The sequence below is a fragment of the Microtus ochrogaster genome (assembly GCF_000317375.1).
Source record: "Microtus ochrogaster isolate Prairie Vole_2 chromosome 6 unlocalized genomic scaffold, MicOch1.0 chr6_random_2, whole genome shotgun sequence".
NCBI lineage: Eukaryota > Metazoa > Chordata > Mammalia > Rodentia > Cricetidae > Microtus > Microtus ochrogaster.
In genome coordinates this window covers 5,466,257-5,478,792 of record NW_004949095.1, presented here as the reverse complement: position 1 = coordinate 5,478,792, position 12,536 = coordinate 5,466,257, and the positions used below count along the sequence as shown (strand labels likewise).

Below are 12,536 nucleotides of genomic sequence, written 5' to 3'. Positions count from 1 at the left end.
GCTCTATAGACCAGGCTGGTCTCGAACTCACAGAGATCCGCCTGCCTCTGCCTCCCGAGTGCTGGGATTAAAGGCGTGCGCCACCAACGCCTGGCTCTAGAACTCATTCTGTAGACCAGGCTGACCTTGAACTCAGATTCACCTGCCACCACCTCTGGGTCCCCCAGCTTGGATTTAACAATGTGTTTCCTATTAAGATGGCACTGCCCAGCTCTCTGAGCCTGGAGCTGCTCTTCTTAGCTCTCAGAGCAGTCACAGTCTCAGCAAGGCCGGTAGATGGGTTGAGAGCTGGCCCAGGCCTGCGGGTAGGCTGCAGTTTCTTCTCACCAGGCTTTCTGGTTTACCTTCTGGGTGAGGTGTGGCCAGCACCCAGCCACACTTCCTGTCTCTCTCTGCATTTGCCAGCTGACTGCCACGCATGAAGGATTTCTGAAACTTCCTTTTTAGAATAGAGTCTGTTTTTTTTTAAAGGTGTATTTATTCATGTACTGTGGGTATGAGTGCTCTGTCTTCATGCACACCAGAAGGAGGAGTCAGATCCCATTGTAGACGGTTGTGGGCCACCTTGCTGGGAATTGAACTCAGGACCTCTGGAAGAACAGTCAAGTGCTCTTACCTACTGAGCCCTCTCTCCAGCCCGGCCTGTTTTCTATCGTTTTGATACTTTACTACTGTGTCATAGAAGCAGATTCCAGCCTGCCCACTTAACTACAAGTTTTATTTTGTAACCTTTTTGTATGTTTGTTTTTGTTTTTTGAGACAGGGTTCTCTGAGGCCGGCCTTGAACTCGCAGATCTGCCTGTCTCTGGGACTAAAGACTTGTGTCACCACTGCCTGGCCTTTATTAAACAAGGTGTGCTGTCACCACCTATAATCCTAGAATCCTGTGAGCTGTATGCAGGCAGATTTCGAGTTTAAGGCTAGCCTGGGCTATGTAAGATACTGTTTGAAAACAAATCAAAGTTTTACTTAGCTGGGCACTATGGCTTGTGTCAGTAATGCAGACTGAGGCAGGAGGATTACTGTGAGTTTGAGGCCAGCCTGGGCTATGTAGTTATTGAGTATCACCTTAGTCAGCACTGATTTACCATGCAACTGGTAACCTAGAAAACAAGTATATAATATCTGCCTTTTGGCAAAAAACATTAAATACAATATTGTAAAGTGATGAGATTTTGGCATTTAATCCATGTAACATGAGGGTCTGCTTGTTGGGGTTTCTGTTCTGCTTAGTTCCCACAACCATTAGGCCCCAAAGAAAAATCACAGAGTTCTACATTAGATGTAAACTGATTGGCCCATTAGCTCAGGCTTTTTATTAACTCTTATAACTTATATTAGCCTATTATTCTAGTATATGTTAGCCACATGGCTCAGTACCTTTTTCAGCAGGGCCGGTCATATCCTGCTTCTGCGGTGGTCTGTGCAGGACTGGGAGGAATGGGCTTCCTTCTTCCCATAATTCTCCTGTTCTCCTTGCCCCACCTCTACTTACTGTCTAGTTGTCCCACTTACACTTCTTGCCTGGCTACTGGCCAATCACTGCTTATTTAAAACATAATTGACAGCCGGGCGGTGGTGGCGCACGCCTTTAATCCCAGCACTCGGGAGGCAGAGGCAGGCGGATCTCTGTGAGTTCGAGACCAGCCTGGTCTACAGAGCTAGATCCAGGACAGGCTCCAAAACCACAGAGAAACCCTGTCTCGAAAAACCAAAAAAAGAAAAAACAAAAACATAATTGACAGAATACAGAATTGTCCCACACTGATCCAGGTTAAATTCCCAGAAATCCAACAAGTCTTTATGTTATTTTCTTCTTTCTGGAAAAATCTTAGCATATACTTACCATGATTTTTCTTTATTATTTGAGACTCTATCTATCTATACATATATGTGTATATACATAAAATACCCACTAATAATATACATATAATAAAAATATGCAATGTATACACATAAAGTATGTATATATTAAATATCTGATTTATTTTATTTTATTTGCATTGCTCAGAGGGTTCAAACTCAGGGCCTTAGCCCAAGCATTCTGCCACTGAACTATATACTTCCAGCTCCTTAGCTCAAATATTGACTCTGTTACAGTTCCTTATACACAGTGTCCCGTGCTCCTGTAGGCCTTCTTACACACACACACACACATACACACACACACACACACACAGAGCACCCTGTGATCCTGTAGGCCTGAGTATTATCTTCTGTTTGTATACTTGCTCTAAGAGTCCGAAGGAAGAGTTTCGTGTGTACAAAGCAAGTTTGGAACTAATAAACGATGTAACAGCACGGTTGTCCTAGTTCTGACATGAGATAGAAGTACAGGACTGTTCAGGGAGCAGGTCTGGTGAAGATCAGCAGGAAAGGTGTAGCTTAGGTTTTCAAACCACATTAAAGTAAGATTTTTGATACCTCAAGGAATAGGATGTATTTTTTTTTTTTTTTTTTTGTGGTGTGTAATGTGTAACCTCAAGGTCAGGAAACTTTCAGGAGTCAGTTCTTTCCTTCTAGCACTTTGGTCCTGGAATTGAACTCTGGTCCTCAGGCTTGGTGGTAGGCAGGCACTTTACCTGTGATCTGTCTCACTGACCAAAAGAATTTTTACTAGACAGGTGCAACAACCAATTTAGCATAGCCTATGAATAGTCTTTAGATGGATCTGTTAAATGTAGTAGGTTTATCAATGTTAGCTAACATTTATTCATGAAGAATAAATATTGCAAGTCTAATTTTTTCGTTCTTCTTTGTCTTTTCTTCTTCTTCTTTTTTTTTTTTTTTTTTTTGAGACAGTCTCATTGTGTTTAAGACTGCCCTGGGTCTTGCACCTTTAATCCCAGTACCCAGGAGGCAGAGGCAGGTGGCAGAACTCTGAGTTTGCGGCCCACACGGTCTGCATAGGGAGTTTCAGGCCAGTCAGTAGTAGTAGTACACAGTGAAACATTGTCTAAATGAGTAAATTATTTTTATGACAGTGTTAATGTCTTTAGTTTTTCCAACCCCACCCTCGTCCCGTGCCTCTCCTTCCCTCCCCCTTCTCTCTTGGTTCTGTTATCTGGAATGTCTTAGGGTTGGCAACCAGGAGCTTCTCCTTCGTTCTTGAACTCCCTCTGCTGGAACTGTTGACCTTGGCTGGTTCTGTGACCTTCCAGGGAGAAATTATAGTTATCTGTTGGCAGTCTGGGGACACATCTTGAGTTTACTTTCAAATAAACACACTGTAAGGTTTTTGAGATAACAAAAGTTTAGGTTGTGAAATCCACTGAAGTGTTGCAAGTTTTCTGGGAGACTGTTCTGTCTTTGAAGTAGAGACAGACACCTTTCCTTTCTGTCCAGAACCCTGCAGATGTGACCGTCCCACGGGTGTGACCGTATGGGTCCTTAGCTATAACAGGCTTCGGTCTTGCCATTCTGTAAGGCAGCAGACCCTGGGTGCTCTGTGAAAGGACCACATTCTGTGTGGCAGCCAAGAATCCATGTGCCTGTCATGTATTCCTTAGCGTTCTAGTTTCATTTTATCTTTTGTTCCTGTGGTTTTGGAACAGCTTTGCAATGAATTCTTTTAAGATTTTTTAAAAAATTTTTAATTGTATTTATGTATGAACATGTGTGCACATGTGAGTGCAGATGCCCTGGAGAAAGGGTCAGGCAGCTGTGAGCAGCCTGACAGGCTGGGAACTAGTGTGAGTCCTTTGCAAGCACCCTTAACCCCAGAGCCTTGAAGCCTCCAGTCCCGGTCTTAAAAACAAGTTTTTCATCCTTAACACTTTACTCAGTGTCTTCATAGTCCCTAGTGAAGATCTGTTATGGGACCTGACTTGTGAACCCGTACCTGTGTCTGTAAGCATCTTAGCTGCTCGTGCGTCTTTCCAATGGGTACTGTCGTGTCGTGCACTGGAGTGTGTGCATTCTTCTTTATATTTGATTACTTTCGACCTCATGGTTTATTGCTGTTTGAGAGTCAACTTAAAATTCTGTTTTAAACATTCAGTTATTTTTATTTCTCTTAGGTCGCATTACCATGAAACAGTTAATAGCGAAGAAGAGGCAGTTGGCAGCAGAAGCGGAGGTAGGTATCTTTTTTTTTTTTTTTTTTTTTTTCAGAAGCAGAAATTGGGGCTTTAGGTAAAGATAACAGTTTAAATATTCCTCATTTATTTTTAGGTTTTATGTGTCTGTGGTCCTCACACTCTACTCTTTATTTTATTTTGTTTCTGTTATCGTGCGTGCGTGCGTGCACACACACGCTGGGCACATAGATGGAGGTCAGATGTCTTGCCGGAGTTGGTTCTCTCAGTTCCCGTGTGGGTCCCCGGGACTGAACTCAGGTTGTCAGACTCGGCAGTGAGCATTTTACCAGCGGAACCGTCTCTCTGGCCCAGCCCCATTTCTGGTTTATTTTTAATCTGTGGAGACTCCTGTCTAATCCAGGCTGGTTTGGAACTATAGCTCCTCCTGCCTGCGTTTCCCAAGTGCTGGGATCACAAGTGCCTGCCACCTCTTTCTACTGTTGAAGACCTGTCTGCCTCTCTTATAAGGAAGTGAGATCTGTCACTCTTGTTGCTCATAAGAATGCACGTGGCCCTTCTCTCTGCTCGCCGCGGATGGCTGGTTGGGTGTGCCTGGGAGCGCTTTGTGAAGAGTCCTGGCATAGTTCCTACTATGTCTGCTTCTGTTAGGTGTTCTGTCTGGGATGGTGAGATCATTTTAAAATCTAGTGTGGAGCCATTTCAAATGTGGATGGACTGTCCTATGAACCATATAGACTAGGCAGTGCCTTTAAATTTTCTAATAATATATAATTTAAATTTGACCGTGTTAAAATTTTCCCTTTCCCAGTGAGGTTACGATCAAAGTTCACTGACAAAATTGAAGATATGCTCAGTATCCAATGCCTGTTTTAGTTTTTAAGTTCCCTTTAAAGGCCAAGGGGATGTTCCCTTTCATCTGATTTGTTTGAAATGCCGCACTTTCTTGGGTCTAGGATGGATGATGCTGTTACTGGAAATATCAGTACAAGAATTTATTTGTTTCATATTCGTATTCTTCACACACACACCCCAAGTGCGCTTGTGATGTCTACTAAGCTGCTTTATAAAGTGGTGTTCAAAAAGTTGTTAAAGTACATCTTGTTTGTCCTATGTTTGTTGTAGGATGTATGGGGGTGTTACACACGCGTGGGGAGGTCAGAGGAGAGTTGTAACATCGGTTCCCTCCTCCCATCGTGTGGGTCCCAGGGACTGAAGTCAGGTTTTCAGGTGTGACAGCAGGAGCTGCACCATCTTTCTGGTTCAGACAGTGTCTTCTCTAACTAGTACTTCATTGCTCCAATATAAGGCCCTATTTAAAGACTTATTAGCCCAGGTGGGTGGCAAATACATGCCTATAATCTATAATCCCAGCAACTGAGAGGCTGAGACAGGAGGATTGCTATGACTTCAAGGCCAGCCTGGGCTACATAGCAGACCTTGTCTCAAAAATGTGGAGCTGGAGGGATGGGTCAGTGCTTAAGAGTGATTGTTCTTGCAGAGAACCCAAGTTTGGTTTCCAGCACTTACATCAGGCAGCCTACAGCCACCACTATCTCCCAGCTCTAGGGAATCTGATTCCTTCTGCTGGTCTCCACAGGCACTGGCACATACATGATGCACATATGTATATGTTTGTACACACATACTTAAAACATAAAAATAAGTCTTTGAAAAGACCACTAGGTGCCATATTTCAACTGCGTAGACTTGAGGATGACTGATAAGTTGTCTGCATTGCTCATTAGGCCCAATACAAGTTAGTGTCATAGGCTGGACCCTGGTGGATAATGAGCAAATCTCACAAGTGTGAGAAAAGATTTCCATAAGAGAGAAGAAAAGGCTGAAGTGGTAGGAACCTTCCTAAGTGGAAGGGGAAAGATTGTGAAAGGGAGCATAGAGGTGAGGGAGCAAGGGAGGGCAGGAAGAGCACGGATCGGAAAGTTTCACAGATCCAAGGTAACTTTCTGGGCTTGGTTTTATTAGTTTGGAACAAGCTCTTGTTATGTAGCTTGAGCTGGGCTTGAACTCAAAACAGTCCCCCTGCCTCAACCTCAGATTGCTGAAATTCCTAGTCTGAGCTACCGTACCTGGCTTATAGCTTTAAAAAAGAGTACTCCATTATCTGCTTTATTTATAGTGAATAAATTAAATTCTAGGACCTGTGAGATGCCATAAGGAATAAGGGCTCTTGTCGCCCCAGCTGACAACCTGAATTCAGCCCTGGAACCCACCTGGTGGAAGGTGGGAGTTGACCCCCTCAGTTGTTCCCTGGCCCCCACGTTGTGCTGTGTTATTTGTATGCCCATCAGTAAATAAATAAGTCAGTGTCAGATTCCCTGGTTTGCTCATTTGAAATCAGGATGAAGTAATGAATGAAATAAAAAAAGAAGTAGCTGAGAGGAGGGTGGGCATTAATTTAGCCCACAGTATTAATTATATGTATGGGACAAGGCCTTGTTCTGTGATCTACTTCCCTCTGTTAGGGGCACACCCCAGTCTTAACCCTGGTTTGAAGGTAGATATCCTATTGTGTCTCAGGTCTCTGATGGTTACTTATGCCCTGCTGGGGACAATGGAAGGGAACGTGTGGTGGGAAAGTCGGGCTTACATTGTATTCCTTCCTGTTTCATACCCTTGGTGGGGTGTAGTAATAGGAGCGGTGGGCTGTGTCCCGCCACCCAGCTGCCTGCAACCGGCTAGCTTTACCCGAAATATCAACACACAAATTGTATTCATTTAAACACTGCTTGGCCCTTTAGCTTTAGCCCTTACTGGCTAATTCTGATATCCCGATCAACCCATCTCTAATAATCTGTGAGCACTGGTCTTACCGGGAAGATTCTAGCCTACGTCCATCCTGGGTCGGAGCTTCATCGCCTGTGCCTCAGAGAGCAGAGCTATCCCCGCATCTGCCCAGGAGCCGGGAGCATGACGTCTCTGCTCCAGAGCGCAGAGCTGTCTCTGAGCTCACTTCCTCTTTCTCCCAGCATTCTATTCTGTTTACTCCTCCCACCTATGTTTTAAGCTATGAGGGCCAGCCAAGCAGTTTCTTTTTATTGCTTAACCAGTGAAATCAACAGATTGATATATGACACTCCCACATCAGTGGGAAATTCTTTTCTACCTGTGTGCTTTACCCTTATGCCTTCACCCATCAAAATAATACACTACAGTCCTCAAATTCTAGCTCATTCTGCTGACCACAGTTTTCCCACCCCCTTGCTTTGAATATGTCCTCCTCATCTTGTACTCCTAAGTTTTTAGTCTATGATTTGATTGATTGATTAATTAATGATTGATTGATTGAGGTACTAGGAGGTAAACCTAGGTCCTACACATGCTAGGCAATCCCTCTCCTAACCCTGAGCATCATCGCTAACCCCATTTATTTGTTTGTTTAACAGAGATTTTTTTGTTTGTTTGTTTTTTGAGACAGAGTTTCTCTGCGGCTTTGGAGCCTGTCCTGGAGCTAGCTCTGTAGACCAGGCTGGTCTTGAACTCACAGAGATCCGCCTGCCTCTGCCTCTCGAGTGCTGGAATTAAAAGCGTGCGCCACCACTGCCCGGCTAACAGAGATCTTGTTTAGAGACCTTGAACCCAACTCTGTGGCCCAGGCCTCAGCTGGCAACCTTCTGCCTCCTGTTTGCGATTACAGGGTCTGTAGCAGGGTTCCCTGCATTTATGTGTAGTGCTTTGTTCTAAATGAATCATTACAGCTAACTGATAAACTTGTGATTTGATTCAACTGCCCTTGAATTGGCAGTTGTTGACTGGGATGAAGTAGCTTACTTGGTAGAGTGCCTTCTAACACACACAGAGCCCTGGGTTTGATCCTCACACTTCTGCCCAAACTGTCCATTTTTGCTTAGTTCCTGTAGACTTCCAGTCACTTTTTACTTGGCAATGCAGGCCTGGCTGTGTTCTTTGAAATCTCCTCTCTTGTTTTACTTAAATATATAGATGTACAACTCTAGTCTGCCTTGGAGACTTTTGGGAAAGTCGGGTCATTGGTCTTTTTATTTTATCATTTGAAAAAAACTAGAAAGCTTCTACCCTTGAATGTTCAGCCTTTCAGGTAACAATGAAAGAGGGTCCACACGGACCAGAGCGGAAGATGTGTTGGGTTTAGTGTAGACTAATGGGGCTGGGCTGCTTCACCTGCTCGCGCGGCTCTGCCCTCGCACTGGCTTCTCTCCCTGTTGTACAGGGTGATACAGCGTCTTAGACACCTTGGAGCTCTGCATCAGGTGGTGTCCATGGTAAGGACCGCCCCAGTTTCAGAGGTGTTAAAGACCTCTGCTGAGGTGCTCTATTTTATTTTATTATTTTGTGGGGGTTTGGGAATTATTTATTTATTTATTTTGTGACAAGATTTAACCTTATAGCCCAGATTGGCTTTAAATGTGACAGTCCTCCTGCCTCGGCTTCCCAAGTGCTGGGTCTGTAGGCACAGATCACTGTACCGCACTTAGTGCTGTAGTCTATTTCGTGGTTGATGAAACCAAAATCTCAGAACAGTCAAAGGATAGTGACCTCCATGACACTGCTTGAGGAACACTTTGCATATGTCCTGTTTAATATCCCTGAAACCGGAATAGATATCCCCTCTTCTCCCTTCCTATCACTCCCCCATCCCTCCCCTTTGGAAGCTGTCTCATGTTACCCCGGCCGGACTCAAACCCACTGTGAGGTTGAGGATGGTGTTGAACTCTGATCTTCGTGTCACCATCTCTCAGTTGCTGTATTCATGGCATGTGCCAAGTCTGGAGAGCTCACAAAAATCAGCTTTAATCTAAATTAAAGACTTTCAAAACTGAGAAGCGATCTGGGATGATGGCATACACTGTGACGTGGAGGTAGGAGGGCGAGGAACCAAGCTTGAGGCCTGGGCATTTGACACGCCGCCCCAAAACAGTGCAAACAACAGAGCAACCCCATGAGAGAAGATGCTCTGACTTCTCTTCTGGTTGTATAGCTTACCTTTACTAGGAAAGTGCCCACAGTTTAAGATCTCATCCTATTGTTACATTGCCACACCACTCGGCTTCATAGCAGGAGGAATCTGCTTTCTCCACACTTTTCTCTCATCATAGGGATGGTATAGGCTCATTGCAGAGAACCCCTAAGAGAAACATAAAGAAGTAATATCTATCAACTAAATGCCTGCCACCAGGAAATAAGATTTCTGCTTATTTCCCTCCTGACAGTTTTTCCTTTCCCTGTCATGCACACAGTTCCATGTAGATAAATTGTGCAGAGTTTGCATCTATCTATATAGGGAGGATATGCCTTTATATGCTCATATACACTCATTGCTGTGTGTGTTAGTTTGCATATTGTCCTTAATATTTTGTGCTTGTGTATCATATGTGTATTATATGTGATCTTAAAGTGTTTTCATTACAGTTCTTTGTGAGGATGTCGTATTTGTTAACTATGAGGAATATAATTTTACTACTTTTCTAATCTTCTAGAATTTTCACAAAGACCAATGAAATGAAAGAGTTGATGGAGACCATGAGAGTAAAATCTGCTACCCTTTGGTAACTGGGTGTGGCAGCACACACCTGTAATCACTAGGCTGAAACATTTCAAGTTCAAGGTTAGCCTAGGCTACCACGTAGGGTTTCTGCTGCTGTGGAGAGATGCCATGGCCGTGGCAACTCTGATAAATGAAAGCATTTAACTGGGGCTGGCTCAGAGGCTTATTGTCATCGTGACCGGGAGCATGGTGTGCAGGCCGAAGTGGTGCTGGCACAGGAGCGAGAGTTCTACATCCGGATCAGCAGGCAGCAGGAAAAGAGAATGCAACTGGGCCTGGCTTGAGCTTCTGAAACCTCAAAGTTCACCCCCAGTGACACAACTTCCTTCAATAAAGCCACACCTCCTAATAGTGCCATTTCCTAGGAGCCTATGGGGGCCATTTTTATTCAAATCACCACAGGTACATAGTAAAACTCTGTCTTTAATAATACTAAACAAACTAACAAAACATTTGAAAGATAAAGATGAATAGGTTGCTGGGCGGTGGTGGCACATACCTTTAATCCCAGCACTGGAGAGGCAGAGGCAAGTGGATGGCTCATTCTGTGAGGTCGAGGCCAGCCTGGTCTACAGAGTGAGTTCCAGGACAGGCTCCAAAGCTACAGAGATACTCTGTCTCAAAAGAACAAAAAAAGGACTAGGTTATTTAAGTGGAAGATTAAGGTGGATAAATATGTTTCAGCTTAGTTTGGGCTGATTAAAATGAGATTAAGAATATTATGTAGACTAAATTTTGTGACAGCCCAGTGCTAATTTCGATACAGGGTCTCTATCTCAAGTAGGCCTTAAACTCACTTTGTAGCTAAGGATGACCTTGAATTTCTGAACTCTTGCATCCACCTTGTAATGCTGGGAAGCCAGGTTTACAAAATCATGTCTGGTTTATGCTGTGCTGAGATCAGACCCCAGGCCTCCTGAGTTCCTCAATGTTAGGTAAGCGTTCTACCATCTGATCTACATCCATAGCTGCTCGCTGCCCCGTTTCAGGTTTTGAGGCAGAAGAAGCTCAAACCATTAGCTTAGGCTGGTCTCAAACTGGAAGGAAGGAAACTTCCTGCTGTGTTTTCCCAAGTACTAGGATTACTGCTCTGTGCCTCCATGTCCTGCTTACAACACTTTGCGTAAGTCTTTGCTTTCAAACAAAATGCTTTTGACTTAGCCTGAATAGGGCTTTCCTTCTTATTAGGTTATCCACCGTTAGGTTACATGCTAACATTGACTTTTATTTTTATTTTTTTATGGTTTTTATTGAGCTATATAGACTTTATTTTTTAGACAGGGTGTCTATGTAGCTTTGGCTGTCTTGGAACTCTCTATGTAGACCAGGCTGGCCTCAGACTCACAAGGGGTCCACCTGCCTCTGCCTCCCATACACATTTCTATTTTATGATTTTTTTTCCCCTCCCTAAAATTTTGTTGGTTTTTGTTTTGTTTTGTTGATGGTACCAATTATATATACAGAAAATAGTTCAGATAATGTGTGGTAGAAAGCAATATAGTAATAAGGAAATCTGAGGTTGTGTGGACGATATTTTCCCAACCAGCAGCTGACAAGTTCTGGGATTTGCACACACCACTTTACCCACCTCTTTTACTAACCCCTCCCGACTCCAGGCTGGAGCACAGGACCTTGCTCCAGCTAAGCAAGCATCTTGTCACTGAGCTACAGCCCTAGCCCTTCAGTTGAGTTTTTTAAGCTTAGGTTTCCCATGTGTAAAATAAATATTATAATGTTCATTTGTTTTCAAGGCTGGAGATAATGTATAAAAGCTCCCAGAGATGTGTCATGCGTATTCATCTAATGAACAGTAGTCACGTGGTTTTCAAGCCCCTTTCCTTCATAGCTTCTAGGGGAAAAGTCAGTGAGGTGTTTGGTTTTGTGTTTTAATAACCACTTTCTACATCCTTTATAACAAAGACTGAATTAATCCACCATGGCATGTGTAGGTTTGGTACTGGTTGGTTCCACAGTTGTTTGAAAATTGCAAAGACACTTTTATGAGTGCCGGATGCATGATGTACAAATAGAGGTGGTATTTGTCAAGACAGGGTGGCCATGCCTGTAAGCTCAGCACTTGGGAGGCTGAGGCAGGAGATCACCTCCAGTTTGATGTCAGTCTGGGCAAAAGATCAAAAAAACAAACCAACTGACCAAGATACTGAAAGTCATTGGGGAAGGCAAATGGAAAAAGAGAGAACTTTAGAAAAGGAGTTAGGTACAATGAAGGAAAAGGACAAGGAGCATCTTTCCAGGGCAGACCCTGGAGTCAGGGGCACATTTGACCCAGATTCCTGCCCTCCCTGGGGATGCCTGCTTTGTCTAGAAGGGTTGGGTTTCTGTGCTACAACCTCTGTGCCACAACCTCTTTCCATGAGATTGAAAGGTTCCCTGGGCCGAGCCAGGCACTGAGTCAGAGCCACCAAACAATTCTTAGACTCCTAGGGGCTTTGTGGAGTCAGCATAATCCTTCTTAAAGCCATCTTTGAGGAAATTGTGAGTCCTGTGTCCTGTGGCGTTTGAGATGCTAACAAACTACCCTGATTGGTTTGCGCTGGGGCTGCTTCTCCCAGCCTGCTTGGAAGTTTTTCAGCCTTCGGAAGAATTATTTGATTCATCCACAGATGACTCTGTTTTCTCATTTCAGAACTCAGTCCGATGTAGCTTCAGCCTGGAGGCTTTCTATAGAAGCTGCTTTCTGAGGTGTGGCTGTGTGCGCGTTTGTAAATCTGTGCCTAAAATGTCGGTCCATTCCCACCCGGGTCCCTATCTCATTCCTGAGCGTGTGTGCTTTTATTATGTAGGTTCCCAACCACAGGATCTGTGTTCCCCGTTCCCGGGTACCTATCTCATTCCTGAGCGTGTGTGCTTTTATTATGTAGGTTCCCAACCACAGGATCTGTGTTCCCCATTCCCACCCGGGTCCCTATCTCATTCCTGGGCGTGTGTGCTTT

General features: G+C 44.1%; 1 protein-coding gene across 1 annotated transcript in view; it reads left to right on the top strand.

Moving 5' to 3' along the window:
• The window catches only part of Soat1 (sterol O-acyltransferase 1), a 47,427-nt gene that overhangs the window by 14,964 nt on the left and 19,927 nt on the right, over positions 1-12,536 (top strand). Inside the window, exon 3 of the mRNA XM_005363908.3 lies at positions 4,020-4,078. Coding sequence (XP_005363965.1) covers positions 4,020-4,078 — 59 coding nt within the window. The remainder of the gene's footprint in view (positions 1-4,019; positions 4,079-12,536) is intronic.